The sequence below is a fragment of the Anolis carolinensis genome, chromosome 4 (assembly GCF_035594765.1).
Source record: "Anolis carolinensis isolate JA03-04 chromosome 4, rAnoCar3.1.pri, whole genome shotgun sequence".
Classification (NCBI taxonomy): Eukaryota; Metazoa; Chordata; class Lepidosauria; order Squamata; family Dactyloidae; genus Anolis; species Anolis carolinensis.
This window is the reverse complement of record NC_085844.1, coordinates 90,569,552-90,586,473: the sequence shown is the minus strand read 5'-3', so window position 1 is coordinate 90,586,473 and position 16,922 is coordinate 90,569,552. Positions and strand designations below refer to the sequence as shown.

Sequence of the window (16,922 nt, the reverse complement as noted above, 5' to 3'; positions counted from 1 at the left end):
GTTTTCATCAAAGTCTTTTAAGTTGAAACAATCTCCTTTGGAAGGAGACCAAGAATGCTTGACGCATGTACAGGTTGACAACATCATGGCTTGGTGCAGCTGTAACACTGGACCCACATCCTTTCCAGTGTCTCCCAGTGAGAACCATTTGGAGCAGCACCCACCACCAACCCCATGCATTCTTGCTATCCTAAGATACCAGTTCATAACTGCCATGTCTACATTCAATGAGTGTAGGATGTCAGGCAATGGTGTTAACAGGTTAAGGACACAGGTAGGATGGTGAGAAACATTGTTTAGGGTCCATCTTCCACAGCACATTATGGATTTACCTCTGTCTTTTTGGAAGGAGAGTTTTCAGACTTTCAATTTTTAAGATAAATAATGCAATTATTAGTTAGCTTAGAATTTTGCAAGGTTACATTAGAATCACTTTTTGTTGCAAGGAACACTAGTGTACACTGTAGAGCCCATGCTCAATTCAACAAATGGAAAGGCCTTGTCCATGGCAAGTGACAACAATTGACAGCCTTAGTTGGCCACTGTATCCCCCAAACCCCAAATGAGGGTTTCTTCTGACACCTGCATTCCTCTTCCCATTATGGAAAATATCACTGCCCATTCAAAGGAACATAATATAGCTTATCCTGCTGACATCTTAATTTTCCACATTGCCCCTTTCGTAGCATTATCTTGGGGCTTTTGAAAGAAATTGATGCCTGAATTAAGCTCAGGTCTTTACTATCACCAGGTAAACCCTGAATAACCCCTTCTAGAGTAGGGCGTCCAATAGACTTTATTTCAATCTGAGCCTCACCATTTTTGGAATTGGTCCACTAGACCTCACTACTGCCTATCATGATCTGAGAAGATAGGAGTTGCTTTCAGGTTTCTTCATCTGTTGAGGAAGGTTGGTAGCGATGGATTAAAAAATTCAGGATTGTCAAAGGCTTTCATGGCCAGAATCACTGGGTTGCTGTGAGTTTTCTGGGATGTATGGCCATGTTCCAGAAGTATTCTCTGTTGACATTTTGCCAACATCTATGGCAGGCACCCTCAGAGGTTGTGAGAATGTCTGCCATAGATGTGGGTGAAACGATAGGAAAGAACGCTTCTGGAACATGGCCATACAGCCCGGAAAATTCACAGCAACTCAGGAAGGATTATCTATTTTTTTAAAAATAGCTAAGAAGCATCTTAGAAATTCCAAAAAGTCCAATAAGAAATAATTGATTTTTAAAACACCATGAGAGCATTAATATTGCTTTTTTAAAAAGGTAACTTTGTTTTTTTTAAAAAATCTCTCCCATACTCTTTTTAACAATGTTCTTAAAATTACTGTACTTCCTTCTCTGCCATGAATTGGACTTTTCCCTGGATAATTTTTAAAAAGCAGAATGTTCAGGTAGTAGTGGACCTCCTTTCTCCATTATTTAGATCAGAGGTCCCCAAACTAAGGCCCGCGGGCCTGATATGGCCCTCCAAGGTCACTTACCTGGCCCCCGCCCTAAATTTTAGATTTAAGGTCACCCTAAATTTGAAAGTACTTGGAGGAATGCAACAACATGCCTAATTAATTTGACTATCTCATCAGCCAAAAGCAAGCCCACACTTCCCATTCAAATACAGGTAATTTTATGTTGATGAAAATTGTTCATTTAAAATACTGTATTGTTCTTTCATTGTTTTTGCACTACAAATAAGATATGTGCAATGTGCATAGGAATTCATTCATTTTTTTTCCAAACTGTAATCCAATCCCCCAAAAGTCTGAAGGACCGCGAACCATCTGCTTAAAAAGTTTTGAGTATCCCTGATTTCAAGACTGGATTGTGTAATATTGGAACTGAATGTGTTGTCATTTCTGGAAACCTGCAATGCTCTCAGATTTACTGCCTCAACTCACATCAATTTCAGTCGGCAAAGTCAGCAAATTGTGGGGCTTGAAGTCAACAAACTTTGCAAGCCTGTAGACCCTCACCTCATATTGTTCAGGCAACATACATTAAACAGTAGTTTAAGGGCAAAATACAGTATGCCAAGTAAAAAAAAAAGAAAAGAAAAAGAAAATGTTCCTGCCACAAAGAGCTTACAATCTAAGAGTATGTTTGTTGCTTCAGGAATTAACATTCAAAGATTGTTGATAATAAAAATAGTCAAACAAGCATACAGCATGCAGTCAGGTATTTTATCCATATGATATAGGTTAAGCTTACTATAGCCATTTTTTAAAAAACAGGACTTTTATAACACATTGTAAAAAACATTCTCTAAACATTTTGCCCATAATGACTGCCAGCAACTGAGAGTTTTTATTGCAAACAGCGACAGTCTCCTTTCTGGTGTCCAGACCATTACTGAAGTAATCTATGTGTTAATTTGGTGCAATGTTGTTAAGAAAGGAATGGTTTCCATTATGATTTTCCTCCCACTGTTTGGAACACTGAAGGAGCTTAAGAAGACATTCAAAATGCTCAGCATACACACATAAGTGAAATATTTTAATGTCAGTTCATATTCATAAAAGTTACATTGTTTACATAGGGTTCATTTGTATATAATAAAATTTAAATTTCAAATGAAAACGGATTTTTGCTTTCTTTTTTTTGGCAAACTTGTTAAACAAATTAACATATGCTTTGGATGTACAGCTTCAGAGGAATATAGTTCTTCAAAGTCTTCCACAAGAACGATGACCTTTTAACAACGGTAAGGCCTTCGTTTCCGAAGAAGCAAACGCATTAACTTTGGTCGCTGAAATTCAGCTGTGGATTTAGTGGTGCACCTATTGGGCCATTTGACAAATAAAGTTTCTCTAAAAACAAACAAAAACCTGTCGAGTGATTTTTTTTCCTCATTGCATAGTGAACATGTAAACTTATTAGTAGGGGAGTGCGAAATGGCACGGAATACGTTCTGTTTTTGTTCTGTTTTCATTTCTAATTTTGGGTGCTCCCATCCCTCCGGTTCTGTTTTCGGGAAGATTCATCCCGAAATGGAAATGGAACTCGGGGTTCCGAAATACGAATCTGAACGGCCCCTATCCTAATCTCCCAGAATCTTCCCAAAAAGCAGAATGGGAGGATTCAAAATGAACTGAAATTCGAAATGAAAACAGAATGAAAACAGAACAGATTCGCACACCCCTACTTATTAGGGATCATTAAGCAAATATTAGTAATGGCATTACATGTTGTAGTGTACTTGAGCCTTCCTAAAATGATGGATACAATATTGTATCCATTTGCACCCTAGTGGGTTTCTTCTCTGGCTTTAGAAAAACTCTCTAAAATGGAGGAGGGCAATGCACCCCATATTTTAATTTTTAAGCCATCAGGGTTCAGCCCAACCAATTTACTCATTCGGAAGACTTTTTAATTCCAGTGAGAGAAATATGAACTGAAATTGCCTAGATCATGCCTTAATCCTTGGTGATGACTGTATCGGTATCAATTGTACAAGGGAAATAGAAGAAGGAAACACAAAACAGGGGAAATACCCAGAACGTCATTTTACATTATGCAACAACCTCTTTCTTTTCATTTGCTCTATAAAACATGGTGGGAAGGGGATGCATTTGTTGCATCATTATTTGTTTTAAAAACATTAAATTAATTTCAACAGTTATGTCTGTATTAACTAGATTTGCATCAAGTCAAATGTTTATTAATGAAACTACTGTACAAGAAACATCAAAGCGAAATGCATCATACAGAAAAAGTACACTCTAGGTGACAGATGAGAAAGTGCATGCAGATTGCTTTAAAATTTTTTTTTAAAGTCAGAAACAAATAATACTAATCTTGATCCCTACTATTCTTGAATGTGTGAGAATCTTCTTCTCTGAATTTACAAAAATGCATTTGAACATATAAGACTAATACACATTGGCAAGCAGGATGAATGATTTCCATTTTTGGATTTTATTTTACAGGTATTTTTTTTTTTGCTTGACAAATGTGGGTTCAAATAAAATAAAAAGAAGAATCTTCTCAAATTGAACTGGGTAGTAGTGCCAGGTTGCTCTGATGTCATACACAGCCTTCAGGTTTTTTTAGTGAGACACCGTCAAATAACATATGTTGTATTAACATTCAGGAAATGACATTGAGTCTATTTTTAAAAATTATTTTTGGCTCAATAAATTTTAAATGTATGGTTTATCATAACCTAATATTGTCTTTGTCTTCACTGCAGTGGATTTCCGATCAAACTTTCCCCTTCTTTTAATACTTTAGGGAATTTTCAAACGTCGGGATGTTTGGCTGTAATGCCCCAAGATTTGTTCTCCCTGAAAGAAATCATAGTGACAATTTATTAAACTACAGAGCAACCTGGCTTTTAGGGGTCTGTACTTTTAGATTGTGTTCAATACACCTAACAACTAAATTGTGATGCATTTCACCATTATTATTTGTTAAAGTTTTCATGCAATTACCTCAGCTTCTAAATTATCTTGGGTCAGGAGAGGAGGTTGCTTTATAAGATATCGGTCACCCTAACTGTAAACACAAAAAAGGCACGATCCAATGTGGGTTAGTTGTGATCCTGTCCACTAAATGCAATGAAATGGAACCAAGTCATTCATAAGTTAGATTTTGACTCAAAATTTGGATTTTGCCCCATATGACTTAGAAGTAGGTCCCACTGATTTTCAGTGAAACATAAACTTCCATGACATTGGATCCAATCCACCAAAAATTAGTTGCACTTACTTTTTAATAAGACTCAAAGTAGTCGCAACTAACTTTGTGCAATTACTTTCAATAGGACTCAAGAACAACTAATACTCACTGAATCAGAGCCATAGTCTTTGGCATTACAACAAAGGCTGGATCTACACTGCCCTATATCCCAGGATCTGATCCCAGATTTTCTACTTATTCCAGATTTATCTGGCAGTGGAGATTCATATAATCCAGTTCAAAGCAGATAATCTGGGATCAGGTCCTGGAATATAGGACAGTGTAGATCCAGACTTAGGGCCCTTCCAGACAAGCCCTATATCGTAGGATCTGATCCCAGGTTTTCTGTTTATCCCAGATTATCTGGCAATGTGAACTCATATAAGCCAGTTCAAAGCAGAAAATCTGCAATCAAATCCTGGGATATAAGGTCTGTCTGGAAGAGTCCTAAGAGAAGTTTGCAATATCAAATCAATGGGGCATTACTTTTCTTTTCTTTTTATTAATTAACGTAAATTGCACCTTTAAAATGTAATTTTAAGCAAAAAGTAAACATAAATCCTGTTTTATAACTGTGATAAACTACCATTAACATGTCCACCATCACACTCACACATGCACAAAACCAACACAACATTCTGCCATGGGTAGGTAAGACTCCGTTTTGTTTTGTTTTTTTGTTTAAATGATAATAAATAAAACTCTTCCAATTCAAAATGGTTTATTCACACAAATTTAATAGGATATATCACAATTGTTTGGTCCATAAATATTTAGGGGAAATAGTTTCTATACAATGCATTTCTCAATAAAACAAAGAAACATGGACAAGTTTGCTAGACCACTTAACTGTACTAGAAACACGAAGCTCAATATATAAGATTATTGAATTTATCAACTATATCCGAAAGAGTGCACAACTGCTTTCTATGACATGTTTGTCCCCTCTACCAGGATACACCATAAAAAGAGTTTCAGAAATAAGAGGTAAAACAGTACAAAACTAGTGAGGTGTCAAAAGGGCTTAAAACAGTTAATTTAACAAACAACACATATATATCCTGATTTTTTTCCCACAAGCTTACTCCAAAGTTATAGCATAAGGCACATTGTAGAACTGAGTTATAATTAGTCTACTTAATAAAGTAGATCTATAGTACCATATAGTTGTTCTGTCAAAGAACAAAATTTATAAGTATCAATATTTTTGTACCTGTAAAAGTGTATTAATAAAGATCTCAGCCTTTCCAAGGTTGTTTGGTCTGGTTAGTGGTAAATGCCCATAAGGTTATAGAAACAGGAAAAAGTCCAAGGTTGGCACCTCCATCCTAAATATAGCAACTCAGAAGTAAATTCCATTCATGTCAACTGAACTTACTTTCTTCTAAATATGCTTTAGGTCAGCAGCCTTCAGCATTGTAGAAGATGATGACCACACTTGCTAAATATATAACGACAAAGACACATTTCCCTCTCTTACAGTGTTAACATCTCTTCCATTGTTTTTTTTAAAAAATAAGCTACTTTTCTGTGCTAATTTTCTAAAAACCCTGAGCAAAAGTTACAATAATGCACTTTAATGTGGGCAGTGAACTGTCAGTATGTATCCACACATTAGGAGAGACTGGAAAAAAATAAAATTCAAATAGTCACGTTCAAAGATGAAAAGATAAAAAATGTAAAGCAAAAAAAAAACCCAAATATGTGGTTAAAGGGAAGTGAGGGGCAAAAGATTTGTGCAAAAGTCATTTTCAACAATCCATCCAAACCAAGATCTTGATGGATTTTTTTTTCTTTCGGAAAGTCTCCCGTGTCTAGCGTTTTGACCAGAATAAAGGATACAAATGAACATTCACCACTGCCCAGACCATTCAGACTTTTAGCTTAAATATATATATAAAAAAATCAAACACTTGTAAATGTAAACTAGGAAAGGTATTTTAAATTAGCAATGCATCCACAAGGCTTTTGAGTTTGTCGGCTTCAGAGATTTTGAGATTTAAACTCCCAGTTTCATAGGGTGTTCTTTAAATGTGTTTTCTCTTTTTATACGAGTGTGTTTTAAAAGAAAAATACCCTGGAAAGGACTCCCAATTTACCATTCTTACAGTGGACTCCTATACTTAAAGTATAAATCCCACCGAGTTCAATAAGGCTTACTTCCAAGTAAACAGACTACAAGATTTCTGCATTAAGGCATTTGATTTAAATAGGATTCAAAAGTAGCTTATTTGCATCTTGACTACTGTGGCCGATGTATATGTCTGTGTACATTTGAGAGTACATATATAAAGACATGAAGTAAGGATATGCTATACATTTGATGTCAGCAACACAGGATCTCAAAGAATCAAAAGGACTTTTGGTCAAGCTTTTCAATACCTGTGAAATTATTTTGCAAAGATTGAATGTGTTTATATTATTATTTTTGTTGCCAAATTCAATTGAAGTTTAAATAGTGGAGACTATTACAGTCTGGAAGATACCACTGTGGATTATAACAGTTGACTGTATATATCATTTTCATTATTGTTGTTAACTCTCAGATAATATTGTATGTATATGGTGCTCTGAATTACATAGTGCAACTCATGTTTTGAAACTTTATAGCATTCGCTTATCCTTTTTACATAGAAGGAATATAGCTCTATACTCAGAGGCCTGACTATTTCTGTGGCCTTTGCAGGATGCTCTAATATACATATCTCTTTTTATGTTTTGAATCTTTTCATGTTTTGAACCTTTATAGTGGTTGTTTATCTCTTCGATATTGTCTTCATTTTTAGGCCTGCTCCTGGGGTCGTTTGGTGTGCTGATTCAGAAAATTGCGTTGGATAGACCTTATCAGCTCTAGATTATTAAATATGGTTTTCTGTGGGCGAACAGATGGTGACTACTTCATGGCATATGTTCTATATTAGAAACTAGAGCTTGTGTGGTCTATCCAATGTAATTTTCTTAATCAGCTCCTCAAATAAAAAAAAAACAAATCTAAAGTTGACCAAAAACTGATTTGAAACCCTTTGGTACTAATGTTGGAGAGTGGTCCCTGGTCAAAAAAAGGTTGGGAACCACTGTTATAAATACATGAAGTAAGGATTGATAAGGCGGACTATTCAACAAGTTTTATCTTGTTCGTTATCCCACTGAAAACAATAAAATAACAATCACAATTGTTTATTTTAATTGAACCCATTCTGATGCATGTTTATTTGGAAGCAAGCCCTACTGAACTGAAAATGGTCTGACTAGCAGATAAGCACACAGCTGCAGCCATAGTCAAAACTTCACATTTGCTGGATTGTGTCTTTTACTATTAATAAATTAAAAACAGCTGAAACCATTCTCAGGGGAGGACATCTGAAGAGTGATCAAGAAAGCGGTGGATAAAATATTCTAGAATTGGCTTTTAAATGTCTTTAAAATTATATTTTTCTTATTTCCATCTTTCCCTGAAAATTATTTTAAATACCAAAAGTTGTCTTCATAACATACACACATGTTTTCATGCCAGAATTGTGTTTGTAATTTTGCAAAAAAATTAATTAATTCCACTCCTGCCCCCTGACATGCTCTAGCCAATCCCACTGGCAGTGTAGACTCAGATAATCCAATTCAAAACAGATAATATGGATTATCTGATTTGATAATCTGGATTATATAGCAGTATTGAAGGGGATTGGAACTTAAAAGCATTCCACACTTAAAGGATTATGATTTTAATAGAAGGGGGACAATAACCCCCAAACTGAAAGGGCTTCAATGACTTGGCTGAGATCTCCAAGCTACTTAGCTCAAAGTAACTCTCTTCATTTAAATGGAATTGATCCAGAAACAGGATATTAAGGGCTGTAGTCATTGTTGATAATACTTAGGCCTGGTGCCAAGCAATATTATCCTCAAACATTACATAAGATGCAAATCCTACTCACTGGCACCTTGGTTCTAAACATAATGGGTATGAGTTAAAGTCTTTGATAAGGTCTCTTATTTTCAGGAGAGAGAATTGGGTGCAGATTTAGTGTTCCCAGTGAAACCAACAAGACATTGACACTGTTTATAATGATTTTCTCTGGAAAAAGATTAATAAATGTCTGCTCCTTTGAAAGGGATTATTCTGAGGAACATGTGCCTAGCCTTGATGGATGTTTGAGAGAAGGAGGGGCAACTTCCATTTTATGTGAAACTGCTCTGTATTCTGTATCTGTAGGGTTGCTGGAAGGCTCTTGTATCTTTAATGGCTGTGTAGATAAGGAAAGCCTCCTGTATCTTGAATGGCTGTATAAAAGAAAAAATTCAGCAAGTGTTGCTTGCTATGCAAACCATATAACAGGCAAAACTCTTGTTGAATTACTTCTTCTACACGATCATTAAAAGCACAGGAGTTGAGTTTTTTTAAAACAAATTGTGTTACAAACAAATTTGTAAATAAGGTTTCTACTAGGGACCTCATCACATTGGAGATTTTGAGCATCTTAGAAGGATGCTAGAAGGACAGCTCCATCCTTCCAGCATCCTGGCACCATCCTAGGATGCTTCCCAGAGTACATAGTGCATATATTTAGAAAGAATGAGGTGAATATGAGGGAATGCCAAGCAGCAACACTCCCCCCCCCCGTGGGATAATAAGGGGGTGATGTGGGGCTACGGATTCCCACACTTCCCGTCGGATTTGCCACACTACAAGGCAAGTCCCCCTGCTAGCACCCGCAAACTGGACCTCAGTGTGATGAGGTCCTAGATCTTGATTTGAATTGGTGAGAGACAACAAGAGCCAATAATGCTCCTGGGAAAATTAAATTTTGTCCTTGGGGTACCAAATAGCCATCCCCGTACTGTATTGACTAGATATCTACTGAGATCAAACAGGTTGTTAATATAGGGAGAACTGGTGTCCTTTGGAACCAACCCCATCCCATTTGCTGGTCCTTGATCTAGTTATTTGAGCCTAACAAAAATTATGCAAACCGCTATTACAAACAAATAATGGTTTGGATTAATCAAAATCTTACCGCTTTTATACAGAAAGAAAATAAGGAACTAAATTAAAATGTTTTAATAACGAAATGGAGAAACTAGGGCTAGAGTCCTCTCTATATAATACTTTAAACAGTGAAATTGGCCATAGTATCTGACACTTTTTTTTGAAAAAAAAAATCAAAACCCTGATTCTAGATCTGGGTTACCCAAGCCTAGGCCAAAGAAATGGGATACTTGACATCAAGATAATGCACAGCCCATTTGGTCCCTCACCTCAAAGGCCTTATATATGATCTGTAGGCAAGTCATAGGTAAAGGTAAAGGTTTCCCCTGATGTTAAGTCCAGTTGTGTCCGACTCTGGGGGTTGGTGCTCATCTCCATTTCTAAGCTGAAGAGCCGGCGTTGTCCATAGACACCTCCAAGGTCATGTGGCTGGCATGACTGCATGGAACGCCATTACCTTCCCACCGGAGCGGTACCTATTGATCTATTCATATTTGCATGTTTTCGAACTGCTAGGTTGGCAGAAGCTGGAGCTAACAGTGGGCGCTCACTCTGCTCCCCGGATTTGAACCTGGGACCTTTCGGTCTGCAAGTTCAGCAGCTCAGCGGTTTAAGACACCGAGCCACTGGAGGCTCCAGGCAAGTCATACCCACCTCCAAAACTTTTAGTATCCCTGTAGTTGTGGATGGATACAATTAATTCCTTTACCAGAGAGTTACACCATGTTTCTTCCAGAAATATGGATTTGGAAAGAACAATTTGAGTCTAGAAAATTGCTTGTCACTTCATCATCTAAAAATCACCTACTGATGACCTCATCAGACAGATAAAATTGCCCATCCTACAACACTGGGGGGAGCTGGGTGGTGATACTTCCTCTCATAGGATGGGATGAGGGGGGAGGCAGGAAATATGGGGCACAGGGCAATGAGTTCCCCATGATCCACATCGGGCCCCGCCGGATTCGCGACATTGCATGGCGAATCTCAGCCTTAATGTGATGAGATCCCTAATTTAATATATAGATTTGTGGTGGTTATTATTTTAGGTCTGTGATAGCTTCCTGTGAACGATACATCAGTCCTGTGGCTTGATGCTGATGGGAAATGCCAACTCAGCCACTATCAAAGTATGAGGCAGGGGAATGCAAATCCAGTACGTTCTGGGTCACAAAAATAGAGGGCCATCAACTAAAGAATGGCAAAAACACTGGTGCATGTTCAACTGCTATAGAAATCACCCTAATTTGCAAGCAACTATACATTTGGTGTCACTGGTGCCCTCGGTGGTGCAGCAGATTACACCGCTGAGCTACTGAACTTGCTGACCAAAAGGTCAGCAGTTCAAATCCGGGAAACGGGATGAGCTCCTGCTATTAGCCCCAGCTTCTGCCAACCTAGCAGTTTGAAAACATGCAAATGTGAGTTGATCAATAAGTACCACTTTGGCGGGAAGGTAACGGCGCTCCACGCAGTCATGCCGGCCACATGACCTTGGAGGCGTCTATGGACAACGCCGGCTCTTCGGCTTAGAAATGGAGATGAGCACCAACCCCCAGAGTTGGACTTAATGTCAGGGGAAAACCTTTACCTTTATACATCTGGTGTCACTGTTTTCACTATAGAAGTACCTGGCTGCACTTCTATTAATGATCTGGGACAGTCTTTAAGTCTGTGTTTCTAACCTAATTCACACAGAAGTATCTATCACTGAACTTAGTGACAGAATTAGCCCTATAATGTGGCAGAAGAGTGCTTAGAATTGCATGTACAGTAGAGTCTCACTTATCTTACACTCGCTTATCCAACATTCTGGATTATCCAACGCATTTTTGTAGTCAATGTTTTCAATACATCGTGATATTTTGCTGCTAAATTCGTAAATACAGTAATTACTACATAGCATTACTGCATATTGAACTACTTTTTCTGTCAAATTTGTTGTATAACATAATGTTTTGATGCTTAATTTGTAAAATCATAACCTAATTTGATGTTTAATAGGCTTTTCCTTAATCCCTCCTTATTATCCAACATATTCGCTTATCCAATGTTCTGCCGGCCTGTTTATGTTGGATAAGTCAGACTCTACTGTACTTAGGGGTAGAAGTGACTTGCAGAATGAAGCTTAGGGTACTGAACTGTCAGTGTGATCATGTTTAGTTTTCAGCCTCATATATTAAAGCAGTTTGTTCATCTGTGCTCAATGTGAGTTTCTTAAAACACATTCCTTAAATTCCTGTCTTAATACATGTTCCTTAAGTCTAAGGTGCCAATGGTTTGGGATAACAATCAGTGGCTTTATATGAAAACACAATTCTCCGCCTTTCCATGGTAACATCCCACCCACCCCACAAACAAATCTGGAAATAAGGAATATACAATTTTAAGAGGCACTTTATAGAATAAAACTTTCCCTCTAGTTAGGCAGCAATGTTAAAAAATTCTTAAGCCCATTGTAACTTTATTGTAGAATTCTGTTACTGCAAACTCATTTGCCAAGTGGTTGCAGATACTACACACCAAGCTGGTTTATCCCAAAGATTTTGTGGGTTTGTTTCTTTTTTTTAAAAAAAAAAGTCTTGCAAATAATATTATTAATAATAATATAATGGAAAAAAAGAGGAAGAAGAAGAAGAAGAAAAGAAGAAGAATATCTCTTTTTTATATAAAAGTCAATTGTTAGAAAAGATTTGTTAAGGTAGTTTGTGAGGGGCTCCCGGATTCGTGGCTGTCCAAGTTAGAGGTCACTGATGACACTACAGTGATTGTGGGATTGGTCAGGTCTGTTAAAGTGGTCGCAGTGCCGGGTGGAGTGAGAGCGCCGCTGTCTGCTGAGGGCGGTGCCGGAAGCGACGTGCCATCAGCTTTATCAACACCCCCATTCTCCTGCCGCAAAAGGTTCCTTCTGAATTTGGCTCGTGCGTTTTGGAACCAAACCTGCAAACCAATCCCAATTGATTTCTTTACCAATGTTTGTCTTTGTTATTGATTGATTTTATGTCTTTAAAAAAATTCATTCCCTTTCCTTTTTTTTAAACTGTTTTTTAAAGGTTTTTGGTGTATGTGTGGGCTATGAGGTTTTTTTTCCTTTTCTTTTTTGGCAAATAATCAAAACCAGTATTTTACAGATTTCTAGAACTAGGAGACCCTTTCAACATTAACCCATCTATCAAGGAATACTTGCAAGCCTGCTGTGCAGCACCTTTATGTTGCAGAAGCTCCTATGGCACAACCAAGTCACAGAGAGCTCTCTAGATCTACACTGTCATGTAGTTTAAACTGCATCATATTGATCTACGCCAGTGGTTCTCAACTTGTGGATCCCCCGGTGTTTCGGCCTGCAACTCTCAGAAATCCTAGCCAGTTTACCAGCTGTTAGGATTTCTGGGAGTTGAAGGCCAAAACCTCTGGGGATCCACAAGTTGAGAACCACTGATCTACACTGACCATATAATGCAATTCAAACTGCATTATTTGGCAGTATAGAGCCAGCCTTTGTTGCCTACTGTGAATTGAGAATATAATGTGTTGTTGACGGTTTTCGTGGCCAGAATCACTGGGTTGCTGTGAGTTTTTCAGGCTATATGGCCATGTTTCAGTAGCATTCTCTCCTGACATTTCACCTGCATCTGCGGCCAGCATCGTCAGCATCTGGAGGTGAGGCAAGTGAAGTGTATGTATGTATGTCTGTGTGTACGTGTATACACACACACACACACACACACATATCTGTGGAATGTCCCGGTTGCGAGAAAGAACCCTTGTCTGTTTAACACAAGTATGAATGTTTTAATTAGAAAGTTTGATTGGCATTGTGTAGCCTTGCAGCTGCAAAGTCAATCAGTGAGGATATTTGCATAGAGGTTGCCTAGCTGTTGTGCCTGGAGGCATCCTTTGTTTAGGAGATGTTAACTGGCACTTGATTGTTTGCTATCTGGAATTCTCCCATTTCTGAGTGATGTTCTTTGTTTACTGTCTTGATTCTGATACTTTTATAATACTGGAAACCAGATTTTGTTCATTTTCATGGTTTTCTCCTCTCTGTCAAAATTGTTCCAATTCTTTTGGATTTCAGTGGCTTCTCTTTGTAGTCTGACTTGATGGTTGTCAGAGTGGCCCAGCATTTCTGTGTTCTCAAATAACATTTTGTGTCTAGGTTGGTTCATCTAGCTAACTTCTCTGGTTGAATTAGTCTGCAGTACCTTTCATGTTCTTTGAGTCATGTCTGGGTGCTGTGTTTGGTGGTCCCTATATAGACTTGTCCACAAACAGACAAGGATTCTTTCAGACAAGGGCACAGACTTCCGAACAAACTTCTGAGGATGCTGGGTGGAAGAAAGAACTTGATTGGCATTGAGTAGTGTTGCAGCTGTAAAGTCAATCAGTGAGGGTATTTGCATAGAGGTAGCCTGGCTGTTGTGCCTGGAGGCATCCTTTATTTGGGAGGTGTTCACTGACACTTGATTGCTTGCTGTCTGGAAGTCCCCTGTTTCTGAGTGGTGGTCTTGATTTATTTACTGCGAATCAAGCTTGCTCATTGCAACATTCACACTTGCTTCAAACAGACAAGGGTTCCTTCTCCCATCTTGGATATTCACACCACCTGCCTCACTTCCAACACACTTCTGAAGATGCTGGTCACAGATGCAGGCAAAATGTCAGAAGAGAATGCTACTGGAGCATGGCCATACAGTCCAAAAACCTCACAGCAACCCACTGAGAATATAATGTTCAATTAAGGGTTGAGTTACAAGGTAAGAATAGACCCTTAATGTAGACATGGGTAAACTTCAGCCCTCCAAGTGTTTTGGACTTCAACTCCCAGAATCCCAGCCAGCTTACTAGCAGTTAGGAATTGTGGGAGTTTAAGTCCAAAACACCTGGAAGGCCAAAGTTTGCCCATGCCTGCCTTAAGGCAATCCATAAGCCCCACCTAATTACTCCCTAATTTTAACTAGTCATGATCTCTTGGTGCCTCCTAAAAACTGTAGCCATGTCCCCAAATTCTACACTGTGATAATCCACCCACAGACAGACAAACCCAATACTCTTCTATAGCTGCATGTTGCAGGAGTAGATTAATGATGGTGGACAAGCATTCAGAAAAACCTCTCTGCCAACATACCACTTTCAAAATATAGCCTATGCACATTCTATTTCAGCGTTGCTTTGGAGAGACTACCCCCTACCTTTACTCATTCATTCAAACCTTTGGTTTAAATTTTTGTTGAATTTGATGAATCTAGCACATGAGAAACTGTTGATAATTTTAAGGTGTCATTCATTGTGTTGTCTGAGGGTAGGATTTGTATTCATTCTCACAGGAAAATTCAGGAGGATGTTTTAATACCTCATTTTTGTAGAGTGACCATTTATCTCAAACTCATTACTTACTGGTCACATCGGAGATTTTTCACATGCCAAAGAATGACTCAAACTCAGAGAATGATCCAAATCCCAAACCCTCAGAAACCAACCCAAAGGAAATGTGAAAATGACACATCAGAACTAGGGTTTTTTTAACATACAGAATCAGTTGCCCTGCATGAGATATCTGTTGCTGAAATGCACAAATTCAGATTTAAGGTAGAGAAATGTGTCAGCAAGAAGACCAGGGTAGACCATTCTCTTCCGCATTAGATTTGTGTGTGTGCACAATTGGTTTTCCTGCCTTTCAGGACATCCAATCTCTCATTTGCATTCAAAAGTAGTACAAGCCAGCCACAGATACATCATGTAGAGTTACTGATCCTGGACAGTACCTATTATTTTGGTTTAACACAGTACTCTCAATCACACCATCGTGCTTTTTGGGTGGGCTGACAAAAATCGGGAACTTTAGAAATCAAAATTTAACCTGATCCAAACCCATCCTGCATATAGCTGGGGAAGGCAAAAGATTGCATTTGACTGGGTGCTCAAACATTATTTGCCTTAAAATCGAAAGCCTAATAATTAACTATCTATCCTGTCTATCAGAGCCAATTTCCTTCACTGTATGGAGCTTTCACCAGTGAAGCGAGAGGATCGTGCTATGAGCATTCCCTTAGTGCATTTGGATCATATAATCTGAGTATATAAATGATAACACCTTGCTCCTCAACATATCTATTAAAGGATGCTACTATATTAAGCATCCACAAGGGAGACTGAATGTCTTAAGATAAGGGATATATCCTTTTTAAGTAGGGAAGAGGGTTGGGGAGATATAAAATGGAGGCTTCTTACCTGCAGAACTCTCTTAGTTAAGCCTGTCTTCTGGGCAAGTTGCTTGAGGTCCTTAGCATCTGGGTTGTGGTTAATAGCAAAATAGGACTTCATGGTACGGAGCTGGTGGTGTTTAAATGAAGTGCGCATGCGCTTAGTCTTCTGAGATGGGGGGTAAGGCTGCTGGTCTCTGTCCAGATGGTCTGCATCATTCTCGTTACAACCTATGTGGTGAAAGAAAGAAAGAATAAGTGAAAAGTTAGCAAAAAGATGCTGCATGGCAATATCAAATAAATAACATGGACCTTCTCTCCCAAAGAAGACAGAACAAGAAAGACTAACATATTTGTTTTGACTTTGAAATAACGTACAGTTGGCCTTCTGTATCCATGAGTTCTGCATCCACAAATTCAACCAACCATGGTTTGGAAATATTCTGGAACAAAAAAAAATCCCAAAAGCAAACCTTGATTTTGCCAAACAATATGCTGATATGTGGACATACCCTGTTGCAGTCTGCCACCATTTCACAGATCCTTGGGATTTCTCTAGCTCTCATTTGACTTGTTTGCCACTTTATATAAGACCCCATCGCCACTGGCATATAACATCCTGATTATCTACTATGAACTGGAGTTCCAAATTTACTCGATTATTTTGACTAAATTACCTTCCTCAAATTAGGGTGCACAATATGGTAAATACTTTTTTGGGTTTCAGGGTTTTGAAAATTGAGGTGTGCATTAGATTCAATGGTGCATTACACTTGAGTAAAAAAGGTATATGGCAGAGTAGAATCATATAATCCAGTTCAAAGCAGATAATGTGGATAATATGCCTTGATAATCTGGATTATATGGTAGTCTTGTGCATTTCAGCTGAAGCTCGATCCGTTTCTACTGACCAGATACCGGTAGACCCCCATATCTGTTTTTGCCTGCCTCCTGAAAACAGGTGAGCAGCCAGATGGCCGTTTTCGGACAACAGTCAAAAAATACGGCTAGATCCAACCCATTAGAGGCAATGGGGGGTGCTTTCAGGCT

General features: G+C 38.3%; 1 protein-coding gene across 5 annotated transcripts in view; it reads right to left on the bottom strand.

Moving 5' to 3' along the window:
- Nucleotides 1-2,480: 2,480 nt before the first annotated feature.
- Nucleotides 2,481-16,922, bottom strand: part of lhx9 (LIM homeobox 9) — a 75,885-nt gene continuing 61,443 nt past the window's right edge. For 4 of the 5 annotated variants that reach the window (XM_062980782.1, XM_062980781.1, XM_062980778.1 and 1 more), the window contains 2 exons: nucleotides 15,901-16,103; nucleotides 5,390-12,609 (listed from right to left, as the gene is read on the bottom strand). In XM_062980782.1, coding sequence (XP_062836852.1) covers nucleotides 12,352-12,609; nucleotides 15,901-16,103 — 461 coding nt within the window. In that variant the 3' untranslated portion in view covers nucleotides 5,390-12,351. Of the gene's footprint in view, nucleotides 4,292-5,389; nucleotides 12,610-15,900; nucleotides 16,104-16,922 lie in introns of those variants that run through there. The other variant, XM_062980783.1, reaches the window with a different exon arrangement.